Source organism: Festucalex cinctus, chromosome 10, assembly GCF_051991245.1.
Source record: "Festucalex cinctus isolate MCC-2025b chromosome 10, RoL_Fcin_1.0, whole genome shotgun sequence".
Lineage (NCBI taxonomy): Eukaryota > Metazoa > Chordata > Actinopteri > Syngnathiformes > Syngnathidae > Festucalex > Festucalex cinctus.
The window spans coordinates 10,185,500-10,211,251 of record NC_135420.1 but is presented as its reverse complement, the minus strand read 5'-3'; the positions used below and the strand labels follow the sequence as shown (position 1 = coordinate 10,211,251).

The window sequence follows — 25,752 nt, the reverse complement described above, 5'->3', positions numbered from 1 at the left end:
ATCATGTGTTGACAACGTAAGATTCCAAATGGTTTTGAGCAGATGACTAACAATAAATACATTTTTTCGCGATGTGTGCAGATCACAATCCGTGAACTAACAATTGCACTGAAAGCGGTGTTAAATGTAAATGTTACAGAGAGAGGACCATGCATAGAAAGCCATGACGCGGAACCTTGCATGTCATTGTTCATATACTTGATGTGTTTGTATTTTTAGACCCTTTCTGAGGACGCGCTACTGTCAGATCTGAGATCTCAGCGTTGGTATCAGTTCAGAGTGGCGGCAGTAAACAGTCAAGGCAGCAGGGGCTTCACTACACCAAGCAAGCACTACATCTCCAGTAAAGGTCAGACGAGCACACCGGAGACACTCAAGTATTTAACACAGAGAGCTACGAGCTGTGCTGTACTCACCTGACAGTGAATCTTAATGTTGTTTCCTGAGACACTGAGCAACACAGCTTCACAGCTTCATTTTTGCCAGTGCATCACTGATATCATACCTGTGTATGGATAAGTCAGGGGCTGGGGAATATTTTTGTCTCTTTGCTGCTTCTCTCTCAATACTAAACTGTAGGGAAAAAAAGAAAAAAACCCCAACCTAAAATAACAGAATTTTGATGTTCATTTTATTTTATTCTACAGATGTTTCCCGATATTTTTTTTTATATAATTTAATTTTCAAAAATAAACCGTGATCTTATACACAGAATGTATAATAACATAGAACCACTGTAACTGTGAACCAAAACACACAATATTTCTGTTATTTTACCCAAAAAGCACTTCAGAAAATACATATATTTATTGTACAATATGTTCACGAATGAATCTTAATTTCACAAATATTTGTCTGTTATTTAGGGGAATAAACTGTAAAATACAACTTTTAAAACTCTGGGGAAAAAAAGGCATTTAAAATTGCAGAGAAATTAACTCATTCATTCACAGCTATTTTCACTGAAGCGACCCCCTTCGCTCCTGGCTGTTTTACTGGATTTTGACAGATTTTGCAAGGCCCAGAGAAAATGTGTTCTATTGCTAAAAACATGGAACCTACCAAAAGAAAGTTTAGCGTCTCTTCTTTCATCAGGAAAAAAAGAATATTTTTTATCTATTCCCGTTTTGCAGCTATTAACATTAGAATATAGCTAAGTTTCTGTTTAAAACTGTAGGCAAAACAGCCTGTTGCAACATTGCCCTGGTTGCCCTCTTATACTCTGCTGCCACCAGCTGGCCGTTTTTGTAATAACTACCATTGCTTCAACCATTCTCTTCAGTTCAGAGTCTGCATCAAAACCTTATGTATGCGCTAGCATAAAAAAAACAACAACAAAAAATGTATAAATACATCTTTAGGGCACTGGTAGTATTTAAAATAGAAAGTATATGTTTTTGGAAGCAATTGAGTTAAATAGTAAAAAAAAATACTTTCATGATAAATTCTTTGTTAATTGACCAATGTTTTTGTTTGTTTTTTTTTTGTTTTTTTTTTTTTGGAAAATAACTACAATTACTGTAATGTCCTAGATGGTAACATTCATTGACATTATATTAACGTGTTTTGAAAGGACATCTAATGATATATAGGGAAAGGAAAGCCTCTGCTTTTGGACATCAGCACTGCCAACTAAGTATTTGTGAACATGTCAAAATGTCTTTGAGCAAGATAATGAACTCCTGATGCTGCGTCATCAGAAGGTGACTGAGTACGGTAGTCAAAATGTAAAGCTGTTTGAGAACATCGTAAGGTGGAAAAATGCTATATAAATGAATTACCATAAACTGTTGCAATTTTAAACCCAACATCTAGTTTGACATGTTTTGAAAGATGAATCACATTATTTTTTGTGTCATATACTGTTTTATTACATCAAAAAATAATTATTATAGAACCTCTTTTCATAAAATCATGCAATTAAAAACAACTAATAACAGCACATTTCCGTAACCGTAAACATTTACCTACTATACTTCTAAGTGATGCAATTGGTTTAAAATGTGAAAATGTTTCTAATTCAAGTTATTCAACATTATAACCTGAAATTAATGCAAAATCTTGTCAAAATTACAACTGCAAACTGTATATTAATTATAGAAAAAAATGTATTTTTATGAGAGGTAAGTAAGAATATATTTCTGTTATTTCACTGTTTTTTGTGTTTGTTTGGGGGGGGTTTTGGCGCCCCAGCTGCCGGAAATTTACTGTTGATTTTTGTTTGTTTGTTTGTTTGTTTGTTTGTTTTACAGTGAAAAATGAATGAATTTTAAACAATTTGGGAGCCCACAACATACACACATAAATAGTATACTGTACATAATATTATTCCAGTCCAATTTTATATGGCCTTTTTGGTGTTGTGCTATATTAGCTGAAGCATGTCTGCATTTGACTTCAGGGTAACTGGACCTCTTTAGGTCTTTATCTGTTGACACTCTGTCTGCCGTATAATTTTCAACCACAGTGTAAAAATAAAATTGCAATTCCTGCATGATATTCTCCTTGCAGATCGCTTTGGCCCTTTCAAGGAATAGTCAACATGTTCGGGAAAATATTTTATTTGCTTTTTTGCGGCGACTCAAATGTCAATATTGACACCACTCTCACATCTGTCCTCCATTCACAAGAGTCTCCTTAGCAATAATGACTGGAGACAGTGGTAAGAATCTGGTTGTTTTAAACACAACGGGAATGCCCCTAAAAACGTTATTAATGTGCTCTAATCACATCTGTGATCTAATTCAAAAATATATATTACACAACCTGTTATATTTTATTTTAAAATTTACTCAGAGAAAGGATCGTGCTTCAGCCGTTTCTCTTGGCTGAAGATGATATCTTTCACTCACTTCATACTAATTTTGTGCATACATGTTTGTGTGTTAAATTGGGGTTCTGGGTTAAAAGTTAAAGACACACATTGACATTCCAAATACCATCTGATAGCAGTCAGTCGTGTGTTTCTAGTTCATTGGACTGATTAGTCAGGGTCTAGGGGTCAGGGGTTACAAATCAGGAAGCTCGCAGATGTCAAACATGTTCCTCCTGTGTTTGGGGGTCTTCGGCGTGATCTCACCGGTCGACTGTGCCGCTTGCCTTTGGTAATCACGAGAATGTGGATTGCAGAGGTCATCCCGATGTCTTCTTTCTCGTAAAATACTGGACTGAAATTCATCTGGCTGAGGGCGAACAAAATAAACAAAGGCCTTCAAGAAACAGCTAAACATCGGGTATGCAGAGCAAGTCCATCAATTCTAATATTAAACTTTGGCCTAAGCATAAAAGCCAACCAGGCAAAGCCTCTGGCCAGTGGGAGGCCTGCCATGGGGGATGTAGTTCTAATCAGATACCTTTTGTAGTTGTAATCAAATACAGCACGCACTATGAGGTACTAATGAGACACAGGCTCTGTGTTGAAAGACCTCACGATTTGTTCTTAGGGGCAAACGTAGACTTGCAGTGGATTTCTTCAGTCTACGTTGTGGTAGCTACTGGAAAATGTATTGTCATGCTTCTCCATCATGCTATTAATCTAATTGGCTGAGTCGAGGAAATTTGCTTTCCTCCCTCTGTCATGGCAGGGTCTGAAGTTGAGATATGTTGAAGCTTTTATTTTATTGAAATACTTCTGATTGTTACATATTGTTAATTAATGTTTAACATATTGTATGACTAGTTGTTAGGCCAGATTCCATGTGATTAAAGTCTGATTTGTAGATATTATAGCTTGAATGACAAAGTCTTTTTCTTTTGCTGCAGATCCGTCGCCTCCAGAACCTCCCAAAAATATTCGAGTGAGCAACCAAACTCTGGTTGGGATAACTTCACAAGCAGGATCTCACTTCACAGAAAGGTATTGAGCAAATTTAATCACATAGATTTTCCTTGCTGGTGCTGTTGTTTCAAATCTAATTTGACTCTCTGTTTACTGTGTTTTCCCTTCAAAATAAACTAGTAAACATTTTGAGCTGCCACTGCCCATAGTCACAGAAAGGTCAAAGAAGTTAGAAAAGCCACAATGAAATCAGTTGACAAACAAAGAGCCATTTCTCTGCAACATCAATTACTTGAATTTTTTTCCAACTTTATTTTTGATCAACAAAAAACAGGCCATAACCACACATCCACCATACTCCAAACCACTAACATACCATCAAACAAACACCATAGAATGAAAATGCACAGACAAGTACACTATTCAGAACCGCAACAGGAAAAACAGCAACAGAGACACAAAACACAACCCCAAAGAAAGGGAAAGTTGGTTTGACTTTTATGTCTGGTGTGTTTTGACATCTTGACCTCTCTCCATAGGTCAGCGGGAAGTGGGACCACTGTGGCTGTCTTAATACACTGGGACCCCCCTCAGGATGGAGACTTGCCAGTCCACAACTTCAGAGTCACCTGGATGTCTCGACATAGGACACAAAAACACACCCGCCCAGATCGTGCCAACACACATGAGTTACATAACAACATGCGCACCAAGTTTACACAGCCACATGCACACCAGGAGAGCAAAAAAAGGAGCAACAGCAGAGTAACTCACGGGGTAAGGAAATGTTTCCTACCTTTCGTCACACCGATTAGACAATGCGGTGATAGACGGGGAGGGGCAGAGGAAGTAGTGGTAATCCGATTACTTTAAATCTGAGTTTGTTTGGTCATGAAAAATACTTGAAAAGGAGCATAGCTTCAGGACAGTGTATAACATTTGAAAGAATCTGAGGCCTGCTTTAGAGATTTTCATGCACATTTTCCGTTTTTGTGTGAAAGTTTTTATGCTAATATGTTAAAGGTATAATACAGCACACAGAATGCAGCATACTTAAAAGATATTGCAGATACAGGGAGTCCTCGAGTTAAGGCGCACTCGACCGAAGGCATTTTGACTTTGACTTGAGGACTCCCTGTACATACCTTGCATAATAATTTCAGATATGAATAAGAGAATGAGGGCATCTACTGAGCTATTCCAATATTATATTAAAAGCTTAATGGATGCAGAGTTCAAGACTTTCGACATATCCGCCTTCTTTTCTTTGGATGTTTTGTGCAAACTGTATGCTCAAATTACAGTTGTTTTCAGTCAGACAAGCAATTATCATCGGCACTAAGAAAACATGTTAGTCTGACGCTAAAGCACTGACATAACTCATAATGAAGCCAGAAAAATTTGACTTTTCTGCAGTTTTTGTTGTTGTTTTTTTGCATTGTGTTGAACTCAGATTAGCACAAGGGAATGTTACATTGTGTTGTTAGCCAGTCACTATACAACAGTCAGTCACAGTGAGCTAGGACAGTATGTATGTCATACAGACATATGAGTAATCAGCGTTCTGGAATCCAGCTCCAGACAGTAAAAACCCTGAAAAAGTTTGGCTTTAACCATAACAGGTGGAGACAAACTCGTTTGCTAGTTGATTAGAGTCACCTGTGACAAAAGCCAATTTGTGGCAGGGTTTTTAGACTATGTTCACACTGCAGGCAAATGCGACTCAGATCAGATTTTATTCTTTTTGCCCAAATGCGACCTGTATCTGACTTTTTTTATGTCAGTCTGAACGGCTCAATTCCGATTTTTTTCATATCCGACCTGAGTCACTTTCATATGTGCTCCTAGATCAGATACGTATCTGAATTTTTGCAATGCGACCGCAGCCTAAACGGCCAGGTCGCATATATCCGACCTCTACGCCATCAAAAGTCCACAATATGCGCTCCGCGGCGTCCGCGCGGGCGGGGGCATTACTCGGGAGACGTACATGAATCGGCAAAGTTGTTTCGAGTAACAGTTGTGGCTTTATATTTGACTTTAATTGAATCCTACTTGAAACATGAAGCATAAAGCTGACATTTGTGGTGATATTAATTAGTGTTGTTCCGATACCGATACTGGTATCGGCAACGTGCTGATACTGCATTAAAACAGTGGTTTCAGTATCTGTCAGTACTCACAAGTAACATGCCGATACCACTAGTTCCAACGCTAAAATGGGATTTTGGATGCAGCATCTTGTGTCTTGCTGGTGCACGATATTCACTGGTATGTGACATGTTCTAAGATCTAAGATATCCTATTGGCCCTTGAATGCTCTGAACCAATAGCAGGACAGCTTTTTCATGTTGAGGGGAAAAAAAAAAAAAAACCTAAGTATCGGTATGGTATCGGCAAAGCTTGGTATCTGCATCGGGGGCCAAAAAATGGTATCGGAACAACACTAATATTATTAATAATATTTATTACGCGCGGCAATGACGTGACATAATAGTTAGGGGAGAAACAAAGGAGAGGTCTCCATGAGATGAAAGAGAAAAAAGAAAAAAAACTAGAGCTGCAAGCAGCTATAAAGGGCCCTCGGAACCTGGGCCATGTTGTTGCATATGCAAGTTGGGGAACTTGCACGTTGGGATACTGTTACATAGACAAGGACTGTGGAAAAATGAAATGTATTTGTCATGCCTTGTGTCTGCAAAGTTTCTCCCAATTTTCACAAATTTAGCTAGGCTGATGTGTGTGCAAAGTTTCATGAAGTGTCTCTCATGTTTAGACTCTCAAAACCAGCATCATGTTTATTTGAAAACAAATTCATGACAATGTAGTATTGTGACATTTTTATAGGGTCCAGCAAACAGTAAATATGTGTGACAGTTATTACAAAAGGTGGCTTTGAAGCAGGCTAATGACATCATCTAAAGGGGGAATAAAGGACATGAGCAGGCCTAGGTATTGTAATCAGAAGAGAGGAAAGAGAGTGCCAGAGATGGGACAGGAGAGGAATGCAACTCTTTATGTATAGATGTTGTAACAGGACAGATTAATTAACCCTGCCAACACTTTAACCTGGGGTAACATAGTCCTAGGACAGATGAATCCCGGGGGTCAAAGGGTTTGGGTTAGGGTATAATCTATCCTAGGACACTTTAACCTCCGGGAATGAATTAGTCCTAGGACGCTTTAACCCGTGGGCTAAAGCGTCAGGGGGGTTTAACCTGTCCTCTTATACCGTGATCATCATCTTCGTGCAAGTCCTCAGTGGCTTCTTTTATCTGTGTGGTAGCATTGCTCCATCTGTACAGAAAGAACAAACAATGAGTGAATAATCATGTGTAGTTTACAGAACAGTCATGTGTGCATATTTGTAGCATGGTTGTGTCTTAATACAAATGCATGTTATATATTAAGTTATGAACTGTATATGGACATTACACATGTAATATTTGACGGTGATCTTATATTTATAGTCATTGCCTGTTATTAAATCCGATAGCTCGGGCCAGCACAAAGTAATAAACTCCAAATTTGTATTGTTGGGTCCTAGGGGTCAAAAAGCAATGCTTTAGGATTAATGTGTGATGAAATGATGTACAAAAGTAAGGATACTACAGGTAAATAAATGGTTATGTAAGTGTAACATTTGGCATGGTGTGTCCAGATACATGCAGAATATATTGCAGGAAAATATTGTGGTGTTTGATTACCTCTTAGTAAGAATTAGCATTGTAAATGTCAAGTCACAGTATGTCCAAAAAATCTACTCAACTCAACTCAAGTTTTTTTATATAGCGTATAGAAACATCATAATCAGGGTAAAGACATAAATATAATAATAACTACAGCTGCGAGCAGCAAAAGGACCCTCGCAACCCGGACCACGTTGTGGTACTTGCACGTCGGGTACTGGCACGTTGGGGTACTGTCAAATAGGACAAGGACTGAGGAAAATGTTTTTGCCAAGCCTTGTGTGTGCAAAGTTTCATCCAAAGCCCAAAGATGGTGTGCAGTTCCCAAAATAAAATCAAAATGGCGGATTTCCTTTTAAGTTTAGCATACAACTAAATAGGTATGCCTCCCAATTTTCCCCCAAATCTAGCTCAATCATACAATCGGAAATGGTCCATAAAAATGTATAGAGGGCGCTATTGAACACCACTTTGGTGTACTTGCACGTCGGGGTGCTGGCACGTTGGGGTACTGTTACATAGAACAAGGACTGTCTAAATGTAAATGTTTTATGGATCAAAAAGAGTTTTTTTGTACCGTGAGTGCTGTTACATATGTCTACCAATTTTTGTAGCTCTTGGTTAAACGGACAAACGCCAATGCTACGTTTAGAAAGTTTTGAAACTCTAAATTTGCTCCATCCCCATCATATAGTATGTCAAAAACTTTAGATTTTTTTTATTTGTTGAGATGATACAGCCCAAATTTGAAATCAATCGGGTTAACCGTGTAGGAGAAGGGGGCAAAAGTATGACCCCTGTAAATGTGCAAAAATGGGCCAAAATTGGAAATTAAAATACTCATACCTCACTTCCTGTCTATTTTAGGGTATACCTATCAAAGAGTTTTTTGTTCATCTGGATGTGCTACAGGTGCCACACAATTTTCGTAGCCGTAGGAAAATCGTAGCGGGACAGGGATCCGTTAAACTTATGTCGCTGCTCGGGCCCTAATGATAGAATTTAAATAAAATCTTCTCCATGCATATGTCAGTTGCTTTGAGAAGATACAGGAAAAGAAAAAAAGAGCTTTGAAGTGTCCATAAGTGGATGAAAGAGGGCAAGATCACAGCATAGCTACATGATATCAGTCACATTGAAACTAAACAAGTGTAGTCACATTATATACATTGAGAAATTATGGCTCAATAACGAGTCAGTGTTTCAGTTAACTGTCCAGTGTTACCTTCAAGATATTCCAAACAGAAAAAAGGAATGTGTTAAAAATGACCATTGTATACACAACGTGTAGAATGGGGACGTTTGCTCTGTTAGTGTTTGTGTGTGTTCCACGTGTCATAAAGCTTACCACCATATCATAGAGTTCTTTCATTTGCATGGTTTTGAAGTCGACTTGTTTTTCAAGTTCTCGATTGACTTGAGTCAGGTCCTCCAGTTGTTTCATGATTTTGGAATGAAAATCAAGGCTGAGGTGATATAAGTCGTAGCGGCTGACAGCAGGATCAATGCATGCAGCCTGTAATGACAAAGCATTCAATGTAAATCAGTCATGTTAGATTCCATGATTCTAAATAGCAGAGGTAAAATGTGTTGGTGCAAAGATCTGTGGGCATGTTGCATGTTAGTCAATGGTTGTATGTGTCAAAATGAGTTTGTATGAAAGAATATACAAATAGATACATTTATACAGGAACACAGTGCCGCTATGTATTTTAAGGAAAGAGTTGAAAAGCATTCTTCAGGTAAACGCATAAGACGCACAAAGTACCATTTCACTAAAAGAAATAATTTGTCAATTAGTCTTGTGAATTAAGTGGTAAGTAGTTAAGATAGTTAGTGGCTACTGTGCAAGTAAGCATCAATTTTCTCTAAAAGGTCAACGTACATGTGTTCTACATGATATAAGTGGCTAGACATGGTAGTGGAGAAACATTAGAAACAGCAAGACACACGAAAAGTGCCTTTAACAAACCTGTAAATAAACGAGAACTGTAATACATATATGGCATACTGTATATGATTGAGAAATTTGTCCTGTTTTGTTTGTGTATTGTATACTTACGGAAAAAAGCTGGTATTCGTCGAGTATGGAGATGATTTGGGGGTCTTCATCAAAAGAGACTAAGGCTAATTTGTCCATGTTCTGTAGAAAAGCAAAGTAGAAATAAACACATTGTCATACTTCATAAACATACAAGAAATTTGTAGATGTATTAACCATTGTATAAAATGATAATTTAGGAATAGAAATGTAGTGTGTGCATACCTTGTATGGCTTTAGAGTGAAATGTCCTTTGTTGAAAGAGCTCCTCTATATGCAAGAACAAACAGAAGTAGGTGTGGTTTAGTACTTGACCGTTGAAATAAAGGAGGGGTATCAAACATATGGCCCGTGGGTTGGCTCAGGCCCGTAAAGGGGTTTAATGTAGATTTTTCATGCACATTTTCCGTTTTTGTCTGAAAGTTTTTATGCTAATATGTTAAAGGTATAGAGTTAAGGCGCACTGACCTAAGGCGTTTTGACATGATTGACTTTACGCTCAGGCCGCCATTTTGGCCCCGTCCGCCATATAGCCTGCAGTGTTTTCCCCTCGTCCGCTATTTAGCCCTTAGCTAGTGCTAGCGCTTGTGCACTTGTGGGAATATCTTTGGCTTTTTCGCCCTCTTTTTTTTCCACATCAGCCTCATCCTCTTCTTTTCCATCCACCTCTATGCAGTAATGGTAAGTACAGCATCTTATTTATTTTTATTTTATTTTTTTATTTTAGTGTATTTTAGATGGGTATTTTGGTGGGTGAGTGGTTAGCACTTCCACCTCCCAGTACTGAGGACGCAAGTTCAAATCCAGGCTTCGGCCTTCCTGCTTGGAGTTTGCATGTTCTCCCCGTGCCTGCGTGGGTTTTCTCCGGGTACGCCGGTCTCCTCCCACATTCCAAAGACATGCATGGCAGGTTAATTGAACAGTCTGAATTGTCCCTAGGTGTGATTGTGAGTGTGGATGGTTCTTTGTTCTCTGTGTGCCCTGCGATTGGCTGGCAACCAGTTCAGGGTGTACCCCGCCTACTGCCCGAAGCCAGCTGGGATAGGCTCAAGCACCTCCTGCGACCCTTGTAAGGAGTAGGTGGTGAATAAGCATAATAACAGCTATCTCAGCAGGCCGTTTATTTGGGCCGTTTCTCGTACCAACAAAACATCACGATTCATGACTAGACTAACCAAAATCAAACGGTTACGTGGCCTAGTAGTAGCAGTGTCACCTCTTTGACGGTGCATGAGTTCCCCCTCTTTTTCAACCTGACTCGTACAGTAAACAACCAGGACCAATAAATAATAATCACAGAATTATCACGAATTTAATCTCTACTTCAAACATCCAAGATTTAGGGGAAGCAGCTAGTGTAAATAAATTCGATTCCCAGCCCTGCCTGTATGTGAAACAAATGCAAAGGTTTCTTTATGAGTATAAAAAAAAACAAAAAAAAACTTCATCCTAACAGCTATCCCAAATTAGCCGTATATTTGTGTTTTGACTGCCAACAACATAGCTTCATGACTGACTCATGTATCGGACCATCAGTTACCTAGCTAGCTAACATGGCTAAGCAATGCTGAGTGAGTGATTACGTTAATTGTAATGGTTAGAACAAATCACCGGATAAACGATAGATCACGGGTTGCTTTTAGATAAATGTCAGATAAACAAAACGGAAAACTAGAAGTGGGAGGGGGTGTCATATTTACCTCGATGCTGCCGGCGACTGGACAAAATGAACCAGGAAATAGTCAGACGAACATTGTCACACCCCCATTCCTATCTGACCAATGAAAGTTGTCGCAGCGGCTTCCAAGCTGACCAATGACAAGGCTTCTATCATCGGTTGAACGGAGGACCCCGCCCACACAACACAGAAAAAGATTCGCAACCAAAAAACAGGTTTCAATCAAAAAACAGATCCGCAACCAAAAAACAGATTCGCAAACAAAACGAAAAAAATACTTGCAAAAGATTTTATTAAAATACAAATCCATGTTTGAAATGTTCTTTTTTTGTTTGCAAATTTTTATTTTATATGAAAACCCTTTTTTGTTTGATTAAAATTTATTTGAGGTTGCAAATCCCCTTTTTGTTTGATTGAATTTTTTTTTTGATTGCAAATCCCCTTTTTGTTTGATTGAAATTTTTTTTTGATTGCAAATTCCTTTTTTGTTTGATTGAAAATAAAGACACAAATTTCTCTCCATAAAAATACAGCTGTTTTCAGTTAGAAAAGCAATTATCATCGGCAGTGGCGGAGCCAGACTTTTATAAATAGGGGGGCCGGGGGGGGCAAGGATACTTCATCCAAAGATGATGCCAAATTTGTTTTCATGAAAATTTCTTTCAATCGGAGTCTCTATCGAAGTTCAAATATATTTAAGTACATATTAAGCACAGGGGAGATTTTTGCACATAATGTGCCGTTTATTAAGAATGTATAAAATGTACAAAAAATAATAATTCATCACTGTTTAACTTGAATGAACTTGCACGCACACGCAGATACTGTATTCATGCAATTACAGTACTTTTATCAACATAACATTATAATATGAACATAATGCAAATTTGTATTACAGTATGACTAAAGATCGTGTCTAAGTGCCAAACTCTCCTTGTCGTTTCATTTTCCACACACCCTATGAAAAATAAATTTATTACTCCAACTACTACTTCATTTAGAACCACATAATTTATTAATGTGATTAATTAATAATAATGTTAATAAATCCTCCACTTCTACCTGTAAATGCAAACGTCAGTTAGTGTCTGTTTGAACTTTCAACCATTGGAGGGTGCTATTGTATTGCATAACAACAACAACATACTTATTTTTAGCTTGCACAAAACTACGTTGCTTATTGATGTCCGTCCAAAACGAGAAGGGTCTGATTGCAGACCGCAGACTGGGAACGGAACGCCCACGGAACGGAACGCCCACGGAACGGAACGCCCCTATGCTCTTGATTGACGGAAAGTGACGCTGCTGTCGTGATCCAGTAGTGTTGTTCTCAACTTCTCTGCAGTTTGCGGTCGCCACGAGAACTACGAAACGAAATCATTCCACCATTATCACAACCTCTTAGTTCTCAAAAAGTTCCCGGGGACGACACAAAATAATTTGTAAAATGACGAGTCGGGAGCAGAAAGTAAGTGGACATGTATTTTATTTAATGAACATTAGCACATAGGTCGCTAAAGAAAAGTTCATTTCCCGCACAGAAAGTTTGAAAAATGAATTGAAATGATTTAGTGGAACACAATGTTTTTCTTCCTTATCTCTCTCGTTGAATTCCAATTGTTATTTCACATGGAACAATAGTTTGAACCTGTGTACCGTACAATATGATGACCTAAAAGTAGTAACTTGCAAATGGGGAATCCACCATGACGCTGTACGTAATGCAAAATGGTGTAAGCCCAATACATCACATATTTGCAGCAGATAGGCCTGTATAGCGTAGCTACGTAATTAATTACCATTAATGTATCGATGGGATTTGAATAATAACATAATTTTACTCTGTTGTGGCATGAATGTTAAGAAATCTTTACATGAGTCCAGTTTTTTGTATTTATGTTGGTATGTTTTTGGATTGTAATTGCCCAATTCTACAGTCGGATGACAAACGATTTATACAAATAAAATGTGTTCTAATTTGCACTCAGCTTCATCGAACCGTCTATAAAGATGGACACCTACCAGCACCCATTTTGGAAGGCTTGAACCGATACAGATGCAGCATTTGTGCCAAAGGTGGAGAGTTTGCATATGTTGTGGCACATCTGCAAACTCATGATAAGACGGCAATTTGTCATGAAGGTATGTTGTAGTTTGAAGTCCACTATAATCAATTTAATTTTTGTCAATATGGCAATTCTTTCTTAGTTGCCATGGTAAACAATTTATATAAATATGAAAAAGAATGTATTGTTAATTTTGTGAATGATGAATACATTTCGGTACAACCTAAAAAGTACTCACTGATACTGATGCCAAGTAATGGATGCCACTAGTACTCTATATAGAAAATTACAATTAAACAAATGACACAGACTTTTAAAGAAAGACCTTTCAAATTTGAAAAGCTTTTTCTAACCTAATGCACAGAAATAAGGCTGGCTCGCATTTCCAGAAACAGGAAAATAGATGAGAATGCCAAGGTAAGAATAATGGACAGAATTTTCCAAACCCCAATTAATCTATGCAAATTGTCATTGTAGTGTATACATGTCCAAAACATATAATTAATCCCATTCCCATGAATTTAAGGAGGAACGTCAGATGTCAGCAACCAAGGTCAAGAAGCCTTCTGCAGAGAGAGTGGTCGCTTCCATCTCTCAGGCATGCATGCAACAATTTTTATTTATGTATTTTAAATTTTGGAGGTGAAGCACAGTTATGAACTGATGATATACACTCACTGGCTAGTCAAAAAGAACTACACAGAGTAGAGACTTTAATATTGCATCTTTATCAGAGAATCATGTGGCTCTGACATTTATACAATATAAACAAATTATGTGAAAGCTACAAAAACATGCTGATAAGGAATTCTTCATTGCACTACTCTTGTTCGAAGAAGATAATGATGATCATATTGATGATGAAGACCAGTCTATTTTTAGTTTATGCGGTTATGTTCACAGCTACCAGAGGAGATTTTACGGTCCATCCTGATTCTTGCTGTCCTCAATGATGGCGAAGGCGCAATCCACGTGCTGACCCTGACATGCACCCGATTCTGGATGATCATCAGATAAGAATCATTTCGTAGGGAAGCACATTTTCAGTGGCTAGACAGTAAGTTGTGAGGGAGTGGGGATCATGAGGATAAGTGGTTAAGATAATGGATGGGTGGACAAAAATAAATAAATTCTGTCTGTCTCTCTATCTGTCTGTCTGTCTGTCTGTCTGTCTGTCTGTCTGTCTGTCTATCTATCTATCTATGTGACAGCTAACCCCGGGTTTTCACTGGATGCGGTTGCGGTGCGGTCCGGCGACGCAAGCAATTAGATTCCATTCATTCGAATGGTGCAGTTTACACCGCTTGCGGGTGCGTTGCGTGTCGACTGCGTCTCAGCTGCGGCGTGCCGCAGGCCTTCCGCAAGGATAGACCTATTTTCTATTTTTGCCGGACGCCGCAGCGGTAGGCCTCCGGCAAATGGCAAGCTAGCACAAAACACATCGAGCGGGACAGGAAGACCGAGGCAGTTTCAAAATACATTTCCGGTTACCTTTCAGAATAAAACACTCGCCAGCTCCTATTTCGCAAGTTTTTCAGCAAAACGTGACGTGGGCGTCGCCGGGCCATGTGCTCATTCACGGTTTAGACACCAGCGAACATGGACGAGGAGAGGTTTATATTGGAGGTGGAAAACCACAAAATAATATATGACACGGCACATCCTTTTTTATAAGGACTGAAATGTATTGTGAGTTTGATGTTCGCGATTGCTTGTTGTGCCCGTCTCGCTTGCTTGCCGTACTGAGCGGCAGCCGGACGGGGAAGACAGAAATAAAGAGTGGACCCGCACTGACCCGACTCTCGTTAATAATATACTTTACAAGGACAACCAAAAAAAGGATGCTGCATGGAATCTCATAGCAGAAGAAGAAGAAAATGTTAAATCAAAAGAAGTCCACCTCTCGTTGTGAAATGCCACATGATCGCGCGCGCGCGGTCCCGCGAGACACGTTGGGAAGTGGGCGGCGACGGTGCTGCCGGACCGCAGCTGTGCGGAGCCGGTGTGGATTGACAAAAAAATTGACCCGTCCGGAGCACGCAGTCAAGACGCACCGCACCGCAACCGCACCGCAACCGCATCCAGTGAAAACCCGGGGTAAGGCTGTTTGAAAGCACTATATACATAAGATGACTTGACTGTCTGTCTGTATGTCTATCTATCTACCAGGTGTCGTCAACTGGAGTGCATTTTCACCTGATTTTAAAAAGATGTACAGGATCCCCTATTGCCTCACCCCTTGCATCCAATGCAATTCTATATTTAAAAAATATAAAGGGTTCTGGGGACATGGAAAAAGAGGAGAACTCATAGGTTTTTATTCAGATTACAACATTCACAGACGCTGCAGCAACTGCATAAATTTATGTGACAAAATAAATGTGATTTGGAAAACAAAAAAATGAGAGTGGTTATTTGAAGTTACAGAAGCATGTACATTACATAATGCTTACATGTATCATAAAATCATGTTTGGAGAGGAATTTTGTGAAAAATGATTAAGTAGGCTACTTTTTGTCATAAATATACCACCTAGTATTGCTTGTTGTAGGCCTTTATGGAAAAATATATTTTAAAGATGGCTAACAAAAAATAACATTTTGTATGTATATCACAATTAAACCAGCTTTAAAATACTATTTCCACCTCATAACTTTGTGGAAATAGTCTTTTTCATATGTGCTACGTTTGTGTGTTTGTTGCAATAAAGTTTAGTTTGTCGCGCCATTAATTGCATTAAGTTACTATTCTGTTTCTAAATAGTCTGTTTCGTATGTGGTACGTTTATGTGGTTTTTGCAATAAAGTTTCTACTTTTGTCCTCTAAGACTACCCGTAGCCTGCGGGGGCGTAGTGTTCCGCTGGGGGAGGAGTGTTCCGTGCTTGGGGGCGTAGTGTTCCGTTCTGCGGTCTGCAATCAGATACAATTGTCCAAAACAATCTATCTGAACTAGAGGTGTCAGTGGATTAAAATTTGTAATCATAATTAATCACATTACTTCAATAATTAACTGACTATTAATCACACATTAATTGCACATTTTATATCTCAATTTATACCTACATTTACAATAAAATGTACAATTTCAATATGGTTTTGTTTTGTTTTAGTCATTGATAGAGTAATTTCATCACAATTCAATTAAAATAATTTAAAAATTAATTGATAGAGTAATTTCATAACAATTCAAGAAAAAAAAGTTAAAAAAAAAATAAAAATGTGCTGTACTGTAAAACCAAACCAAAGCGTGACTGATTTGTTTTGGTCATTTTTCTATCACTACAACATGGTATAATTGCATTTGTAAGACAATAGTGAAAGCTCAATGCATTTCTCTTTTCATATTAGGAGCTGCCTAAGTTTTAACATGAAGTAACTTGTGAAATTATGCACATTTTTAAAACTGTAAAATACAACATAATCCCCACAAATATATGCATTTGTGCTAGGCTTTTATTTTGTTAAGTGAAATAGGATGTGCATTGTAAAATGACGAATTTTTACTGCACAGGAACCAGAAACGACCGATGTGTTCTTTTCATATTAATAGCTCTGTAATTTTAAACAATAAGTAACTTGCGAGTTTCTGCACATTTTAAAATTGTAAAATACAACTTGACGCCAATCCCCACACATTAGGCAGTATCATTTAATTTATTACTGCTAAATTGTGTTATAGTGACTCCTTTTAATGCCAGATAGGGGATAAGGGAATGTTGTGTTGTGTTGTTAGCCAGTCACTATACAACAGTTAGTCACAGTGAGCTAGGAAAGTTGACATACGAGTAATCATGGTTGGGGAATCCAGGTCCAGACAGTAAAAACCCTGAAAAAGTTTGGCTTTAACCATAACAGGTGGAGACAAACTCGTTTGCTAGTTGATTAGAGGAACCTGTGACAAAAGCCAATTTGTGGCAGGGTTTTTAGACTATGTTCACACTGCAGGCAAATGCGACCCAGATCAGATTTTATTTTTTTTGCCCAAATGCGACCTATATCTGACTTTTTTTTTTTTTATGTCAGTCTGAACGGCTCAATTTCGATTTATTTCATATCCGACCTGGGTGACTTTCTTACATGGTCCTAGATCGGATACCTATCCGAATTTTTGCAATGCGACGACAGCCTAAACGGCCAGGTCGCATATATCCGACCTCTACGTCATCAAAAGTCCACAATATGCGCTCCGCGGCGTCCGCGCGGGCGGGGGCATTACTCGGGAGACGTACATGAATCGGCAAAGTTGTTTCGAGTAACAGTTGTGGCTTTATATTTGACTTTAATTTAATCCTACTTGAAACATGAAGCATAAAGCTGACATTTGTGGTGATATTAGTGTTGTTCCGATAACGATACTGGTATCGGCAGACGTGCTGATACTGCATTAAAACAGTGGTTTCGGTATCAGTCAGTACTCACAAGTAACATGGCGATACCATTAATTCCAACGCTAAAATCGGATTTTGGATGCAGCATCTTGTGTCTTGCTGGTGCACGACATTCACTGGAATGTGACATGTTCACTGCATGCTGATCTAAGATATCCTATTGGCCCTTGAATGCTCTGAACCAATAGCAGGACAGCTTTTTCATGTTGAGGGGAAAAAAACAAAAAACTTAAGTATCGCTATGGTATCGGCCGATACTGCAAAGCTGGGTATCTGTATCGGGGGCCAAAAAATGGTATCGGAACAACACTAATATGGAAGAAAAAAAAAATAGAGTTGCAAGCAGCTATAAAGGGCCCTCGGAACCTGGGCCATGTTGTTGCATATGCAAGTTGGGGTACTTGCACGTTGGGGTACTGTTACATAGACAAGGAATGTGGAAAAATGAAATGTATTTGTCATGCCTTGTGTCTGCAAAGTTTCTCCCAATTTTCACAAAGTTAGCTAGGCTGATGTGTGTGCAAAGTTTCATGAAGTGTCTCTCATGTTTAGACTCAAAACCAGCATCATGTTTATTCCATCCATCCATCCATCCATTTTCTTGACCGCTTATTCCTCACAAGGGTCGCGGGAGCTGCTGGCGCCTATCTCAGCTGGCTCTGGGCAGTAGGCGGGGGACACTCTGGACTGGTTGCCAACCAATCGCAGGGCATCATGTTTATTTGAAAACAAATTCATGACAATGTAGTATTGTGACATTTTTATAGGGTCCAGCAAACAGTAAATATGTGTGACAGTTATTACAAAAGGTGGCTTTGAAGCAGGCTAATGACATCATCTAAAGGGGGAATAAAGGACATGAGCAGGCCTAGGTATTGTAAGTAGAAGAGAGGAAAGAGAGTGCTAGAGATGGGACAGGAGAGGAATGCAACTCTTTATGTATAGATGTTGTAACAGGACAGATTAATTAACCCTGCCAACACTTTAACCTGGGGTAACATCGTCCTAGGACAGATGAATCCCGGGGGTCAAAGGGTTTGGGTTAGGGTATAATCTATCCTAGGACACTTTAACCTCCGGGAATGAATTAGTCCTAGGACGCTTTAACCCGTGGGCTAAAGCGTCAGGGGGGTTTAACCTGTCCTCTTATACCGTGATCATCATCTTCGTGCAAGTCCTCAGTGGCTTCTTTTATCTGTGTGGTAGCATTGCTCCATCTGTACAGAAAGAACAAACAATGAGTGAATAATCATGTGTAGTTTACAGAACAGTCATGCGTGCATATTTGTAGCATGGTTGTGTCTTAATACAAATGCATGTTATATATTAAGTTATGAACTGTATATGGACATTACACATGTAATATTTGACGGTGATCTTATATTTATAGTCATTGCCTGTTATTAAATCCGATAGCTCGGGCCAGCACAAAGTAATAAACTCCAAATTTGTATTGTTGGGTCCTAGGGGTCAAAAAGCAATGCTTTAGGATTAATGTGTGATGAAATGATGTACAAAAGTAAGGATACTACAGGTAAATAAATGGTTATGTAAGTGTAACATTTGGCATGGTGTGTCCAGATACATGCAGAATATATTGCAGGAAAATATTGTGGTGTTTGATTACCTCTTAGTAAGAATTAGCATTGTAAATGTCAAGTCACAGTATGTCCAAAAAATCTACTCAACTCAACTCAAGTTTTTTTTATATAGCGTATAGAAACATCATAATCAGGGTAAAGACATAAATATAATAATAACTACAGCTGCGAGCAGCAAAAGGACCCTCGCAACCCGGACCACGTTGTGGTACTTGCACGTCGGGTACTGGCACGTTGGGGTACTGTCAAATAGGACAAGGACTGGGGAAAATGTTTTTGCCAAGCCTTGTGTGTGCAAAGTTTCATCCAAAGCCCAAAGATGGTGTGCAGTTCCCAAAATAAAATCAAAATGGCGGATATCCTTTTAAGTTTAGCATACAACTAAATAGGTATGCCTCCCAATTTTCCCCCAAATCTAGCTCAATCATACAATCGGAAATGGTCCATAAAAATGTATAGAGGGCGCTATTGAACACCACTTTGGTGTACTTGCACGTCGGGGTGCTGGCACGTTGGGGTACTGTTACATAGAACAAGGACTGTCTAAATGTAAATGTTTTATGGATCAAAAAGAGTCTTTTTGTACCGTGAGTGCTGTTACATATGTCTTCAAATTTTGGTACCTCTAGGACCTAGAAGTACCAAAATTTGAAGAGTCTAGATGAAACATACAACCAGGAATCCATCATTAAGTAAGAATTTTGAAATGCAAAATTTGATGCCCCGCCTCAGGGGTATTTCCTGTTAGGTTTAGAACATGGCACCAACGCTTTTTTTGTAGGTTGTAGGCTGTTACATATGTCTACCAATTTTTGTAGCTCTTGGTTAAACGGACAAACGCCAATGCTACGTTTAGAAAGTTTTGAAACTCTAAATTTGCTCCGTCCCCATCATATAGTATGTCAAAAACTTTAGATTTTTTTTATTTGTTGAGATGGTACAGCCCAAATTTGAAATCAATCGGGTTAACCGTGTAGGAGAAGGGGTCAAAAGTATGACCCCTGTAAATGTGCAAAAATGGGCCAAAATTGGAAATTAAAATACTCATACCTCACTTCCTGTCTATTTTAGGGTATACCTATCAAAGAGTTTTTTGTTCATCTGGATGTGCTACAGGTGCCACACAATTTTCGTAGCCGTAGGAAAATCGTAGCGGGACAGGGATCCGTTAAACTTATGTAGGGGGCGCTACAGAGCCATTTTTCTGTTATCATGTATGGCAATTTTAAAATATCAATTTTTCCTCCAGGCCCGATGTATGTGTAAGGTTTGGTGAGTTTTTGTTCACATTTAGTGTCTCAAAAATACAATTGTTTGCGGAGAATAATAAAGAAAAAGATGATGAAGAAGAAGAATTCCTTCAGGCACAAGAGGAACCTCGCAGCAGTCGCTGCTCGGGCCCTAATGATAGAATTTAAATAAAATCTTCTCCATGCATATGTCAGTTGCTTTGAGAAGATACAGGAAAAGAAAAAAAGAGCTTTGAAGTGTCCATAAGTGGATGAAAGAGGGCAAGATCACAGCATAGCTACATGATATCAGTCACATTGAAACTAAACAAGTGTAGTCACATTATATACATTGAGAAATTATGGCTCAATAACGAGTCAGTGTTTCAGTTAACTGTCCAGTGTTACCTTCAAGATATTCCAAACAGAAAAAAGGAATGTGTTAAAAATGACCATTGTATACACAACGTGTAGAATGGGGACGTTTGCTCTGTTAGTGTTTGTGTGTGTTCCACGTGTCATAAAGCTTACCACCATATCATAGAGTTCTTTCATTTGCATGGTTTTGAAGTCAACTTGTTTTTCAAGTTCTCGATTGACTTGAGTCAGGTCCTCCAGTTGTTTCATGATTTTGGAATGAAAATCAAGGCTGAGCTGATATAAGTCGTAGCGACTGACAGCAGGATCAATGCATGCAGCCTGTAATGACAAAGCATTCAATGTAAATCAGTCATGTTAGATTCCATGATTCTAAATAGCAGAGGTAAAATGTGTTGGTCCAAAGATCTGTGGGCATGTTGCATGTTAGTCAATGGTTGTATGTGTCAAAATGAGTTTGTATGAAAGAATATACAAATAGATACATTTATACAGGAACACAGTACCTCTATGTATTGGTTTTAAGGAAAGAGTTGAAAAGCATTCTTCAGGTAAACGCATAAGACGCACAAAGTACCATTTCACTAAAAGAAATAATTTGTCAATTATTCTTGTCAATTAAGTGGTAAGTAGTTAAGATAGTTAGTGGCTACTGGCTACTGTGCAAGTAAGCATCAATTTTCTCTAAAAGGTCAGCGTACATGTGTTCTACATGATATAAGTGGCTAGACATGGTAGTGGAGAAACATTAGAAACAGCAATACACACGAAAAGTGCCTTTAACAAACCTGTAAATAAACGAGAACTGTAATACATATATGGCATACTGTATATGATTGAGAAATTTGTCCTGTTTTGTTTGTGTATTGTATACTTACGGAAAAAAGCTGGTATTCGTCGAGTATGGAGATGATTTGGGGGTCTTCATCAAAAGAGACTAAGGCTAATTTGTCCATGTTCTGTAGAAAAGCAAAGTAGAAATAAACACATTGTCATACTTCATAAACATACAAGAAATTTGTAGATGTATTAACCATTGTATAAAATGATAATTTAGGAATAGAAATGTAGTGTGTGCATACCTTGTATGGCTTTAGAGTGAAATGTCCTTTGTTGAAAGAGCTCCTCTATATGCAAGAACAAACAGAAGTAGGTGTGGTTTAGTACTTGACCGTTGAAATAAAGGAGGGGTATCAAACATATGGCCCGTGGGTTGGCTCAGGCCCGTAAAGGGGTTTAATGTAGATTTTTCATGCACATTTTCCGTTTTTGTCTGAAAGTTTTTATGCTAATATGTTAAAGGTATAGAGTTAAGGCGCACTGACCTAAGACGTTTTGACATGATTGACTTTACGCTCAGGCCGCCATTTTGGCCCCGGCCGCCATATAGCCTGCAGTGTTTTCCCCTCGTCCGCTATTTAGCCCTTAGCTAGTGCTAGCGCTTGTGCACTTGTGGGAATATCTTTGGCTTTTTCGCCCTCTTTTTTTTTTTCCACATCAGCCTCATCCTCTTCTTTTCCATCCACCTCTATGCAGTAATGGTAAGTACAGCATCTTATTTATTTTTATTTTATTTTTTTATTTTAGTGTATTTTAGATGGGTATTTTGGTGGGTGAGTGGTTAGCACTTCCACCTCCCAGTACTGAGGACGCAAGTTCGAATCCAGGCTTCGGCCTTCCTGCTTGGAGTTTGCATGTTCTCCCTGTGCCTGCGTGGGTTTTCTCCGGGTACGCCGGTCTCCTCCCACATTCCAAAGACATGCATGGCAGGTTAATTGAACAGTCTGAATTGTCCCTAGGTGTGATTGTGAGTGTGGATGGTTCTTTGTTCTCTGTGTGCCCTGCGATTGGCTGACAACCAGTTCAGGGTGTACCCCGCCTACTGCCCGAAGCCAGCTGGGATAGGCTCAAGCACCTCCTGCGACCCTTGTAAGGAGTAGGTGGTCAAGAAGATGGATGGATGTTTTTTAGATTTTTTATGCAAATATTTTTTTACGGAAATATTGACTTTAATGGGGAAATCCGACTTCAAGGCGGGTTCAAGGATATTTTTGTGGCTGCGTCTTCCGGGTGATCATCTTCATGATTGTTCCTCGATCCTGTCAATCAATCTGCATATCGACGTCGTGCATGCTCGTTCCTAGCCGCGCATGTGCACTTCAAGTGTTTGTAGCATGTAGCTAGCTTCATGTAGTGAGCTTCGGATTCGGCCATTCATCGTTGTAGCTCCACCGAGCTGACCACGTACTTTGAAAATAGCTGAGAGCCGCAAGAGGACATCTGAATGAAGCGAGGCCGGCTGCAGGGACTGATGAAGATGATGATGATGAAGATGAGCTCAGACATTAGCGACATTTGAGAGGCGTTTCCCCAAGACGAGCAGAAGAGCTGGTAGGATAGTCTTCCGCATGCGCAGTTTTTTTAAACGTGATAAACAGATGTTTGGCTTCCACTTTTCGAGAACGTCACTGAATCCACCTTTAAGTCGAAATTCGTGTTACTTCGCTAGCGTAGGACTAGGAACGGAACTCCGACGTAACTCGAGGACTCCCTGTACATACCTTGCATAATAATTTCAGATATGAAGAAGAGAATGAGGGCATCTACTGAGCTATTCCAATATTATATTAAAAGCTTAATGTATGCAGAGTTCACGACTTTCGACATAACATCTGCCTTCTTTTCTTTACTTTGGATGTTTGCGCAAACTGTATGCTCAAAATACAGCTGTTTTCAGTTAGAAAAGCAATTATCATTGGCAGTGGCGGAGCCAGACTTTTATAAATAGGGGGGCCAGGGGGGGGCAAGGATACTTCATCCAAAGATGATGCCAAATTTGTTTTCATGAAAATTTCTTTCAATCGGAGTCTCTATCGAAGTTCAAATATATTTAAGTACATATTAAGCACAGGGGAGATTTTTGCACATAATGTGCCATTTATTAATTAAGAATGTATAAAATGTACAAAAATAATAATTCATCACTGTTTAACTTGAATGAACTTGCACGCACACGCAGATACTGTATTCATGCAATTACAGTACTTTTATCAACATAACATTATAATATGAACATAATGCAAATTTGTATTACAGTATGACTAAAGATCCTGTCTAAGTGCCAAACTCTCCTTGTCGTTTCATTTTCCACACACCCTATGAAAAATAAATTTATTATTCCAACTACTACTTCATTTACAACCACATAATTTATTAATGTGATTAATTAATAATAATGTTAATAAATCCTCCACTTCTACCTGTAAATGCAAACGTCAGTTAGTGTCTGTTTGAACTTTCAACCATTGGAGGGTGCTATTGTATTGCATAACAACAACAACATACTTATTTTTAGCTTGCACAAAACTACGTTGCTTATTGATGTCAGTCCAAAACAATCTATCTGAACTGGAGGTGTCAGTGGATTAAAATTTGTAATCATAATTAATCGCATTACTTCAATAATTAACTGACTATTAATCACACATTAATTGCACATTTTATATCTCAATTTATACCTACATTTACAATAAAATTTACAATTTCAATATGGTTTTGTTTTTTTTTAGTCATTGATAGAGTAATTTCATCACAATTCAATTAAAAGAATTTAAAAATTAATTGATAGAGTAATTTCATAACAATTCAAGAAAAAAAAGTTTAAAAAAAATAAAAAATAAAATATGTGCTGTACTGTAAAACCAAGCCAAAGCGTGACTGATTTGTTTTGGTCATTTTTCTATCAATACAACATGGTATAATTGCATTTGTAAGACAATAGTGAAAGCTCAATGCATTTCTCTTTTCATATTAGGAGCTGCCTAAGTTTTAACATGAGGTAACTTGTGAAATTATGCACATTTTTAAAACTGTAAAATACAACATAATCCCCACAAATATATGCATTCGTGCTAGGCTTTTATTTTGTTAAGTGAAATAGGATGTGCATTGTAAAATGACGAATTTTTACTGCACAGGAACCAGAAACGACCGATGTGTTCTTTTCATATTAATAGCTCTGTAATTTTAAACAATAAGTAACTTGCGAGTTTCTGCACATTTTAAAATTGTAAAATACAACTTGACGCCAATCCCCACACATTAGGCAGTATCATTTAATTTATTACTGCTAAATTGTGTTATAGTGACTCCTTTTAACTCATTCACTCCCAGCTGTTTTACTGGATTTTGACTGATTTTGCAAAGGCCCACAGAATATCGTGTTCTATTTGTTGTAAAAAACATGGAAACTACCAAAAGAAGGTGTAGCATCTCTTCTTTCATTAGGAAAAAAAAATATTTTTATGTTTCCGTTTTGCAGCAATTAGCATTGGAATATAGCTAAGTTCAATCATTATTCACAAATCTGTTTAAAAAAGTGGGGAAAAGAGTTTTTTGCAACATGGCCCCGGTTGATCTCTTATACTCTGCTGCCACCTGCTGGCCGTTTTTGTAATAACTACTTTTGATTCAAGCGTTCTCTTCAGTTCAGAGGCAGCATGAAAGCCTTTTGTATGCTCTAGCATAAAAAATACAAAAAACGTATAAATACGTCTTTGGGAGCAAATGAGTTAATAACGTCAGGCGCTTTTATTTTGTTAAGTTCTCGGATGCGAGACGCAGCTGAGGCCGCTCTACTGTTACAGCGAACACATCGGTAGTTTCACTTTCACCTTGATGAGATATTTTGTGGAGATGCTGAATAAAATACGCCTCACATTTAAAGATAAATAGGATTGGGCTCACTCCAACTGTATAGACGGCGTCCATTCGGCTCTTTACTCTCACAAGGGGTTTCAGAGTGCCCATGGACGCCTCTTGGTGCTCGGTGCGAACGCAACGGCTAACCGAGTGCGTTCTTTCAAAGCAATGCACGGGTGGTAGTGGTGAGACACAGTCCAAAT

At 38.5% G+C, this 25,752-nt stretch overlaps 1 protein-coding gene and 2 long non-coding RNA genes across 6 annotated transcripts in view; 1 reads left to right on the top strand and 2 right to left on the bottom strand.

Annotated features, from left to right (window-relative positions):
- anos1b (anosmin 1b) overlaps positions 1-25,752 on the top strand; it is a 109,002-nt gene that overhangs the window by 37,116 nt on the left and 46,134 nt on the right. For all 4 annotated transcript variants that reach the window (XM_077533303.1, XM_077533305.1, XM_077533304.1 and 1 more), the window contains 3 exons: positions 220-349; positions 3,763-3,856; positions 4,318-4,555. In XM_077533303.1, the coding sequence (XP_077389429.1) occupies positions 220-349; positions 3,763-3,856; positions 4,318-4,555 (462 nt within the window). The remainder of the gene's footprint in view (positions 1-219; positions 350-3,762; positions 3,857-4,317; positions 4,556-25,752) is intronic.
- LOC144026574 (uncharacterized) lies at positions 6,550-11,231 on the bottom strand. Its single transcript, XR_013285219.1, has 5 exons — positions 11,209-11,231; positions 9,734-9,778; positions 9,530-9,610; positions 8,816-8,983; positions 6,550-7,075 (listed from the first exon to the last, which is right to left on the bottom strand). It is a non-coding gene; the product is annotated as an uncharacterized LOC144026574 (long non-coding RNA).
- LOC144026573 (uncharacterized) lies at positions 18,386-21,975 on the bottom strand. Its single transcript, XR_013285218.1, has 4 exons — positions 21,931-21,975; positions 21,727-21,807; positions 21,002-21,169; positions 18,386-18,857 (listed from the first exon to the last, which is right to left on the bottom strand). It is a non-coding gene; the product is annotated as an uncharacterized LOC144026573 (long non-coding RNA).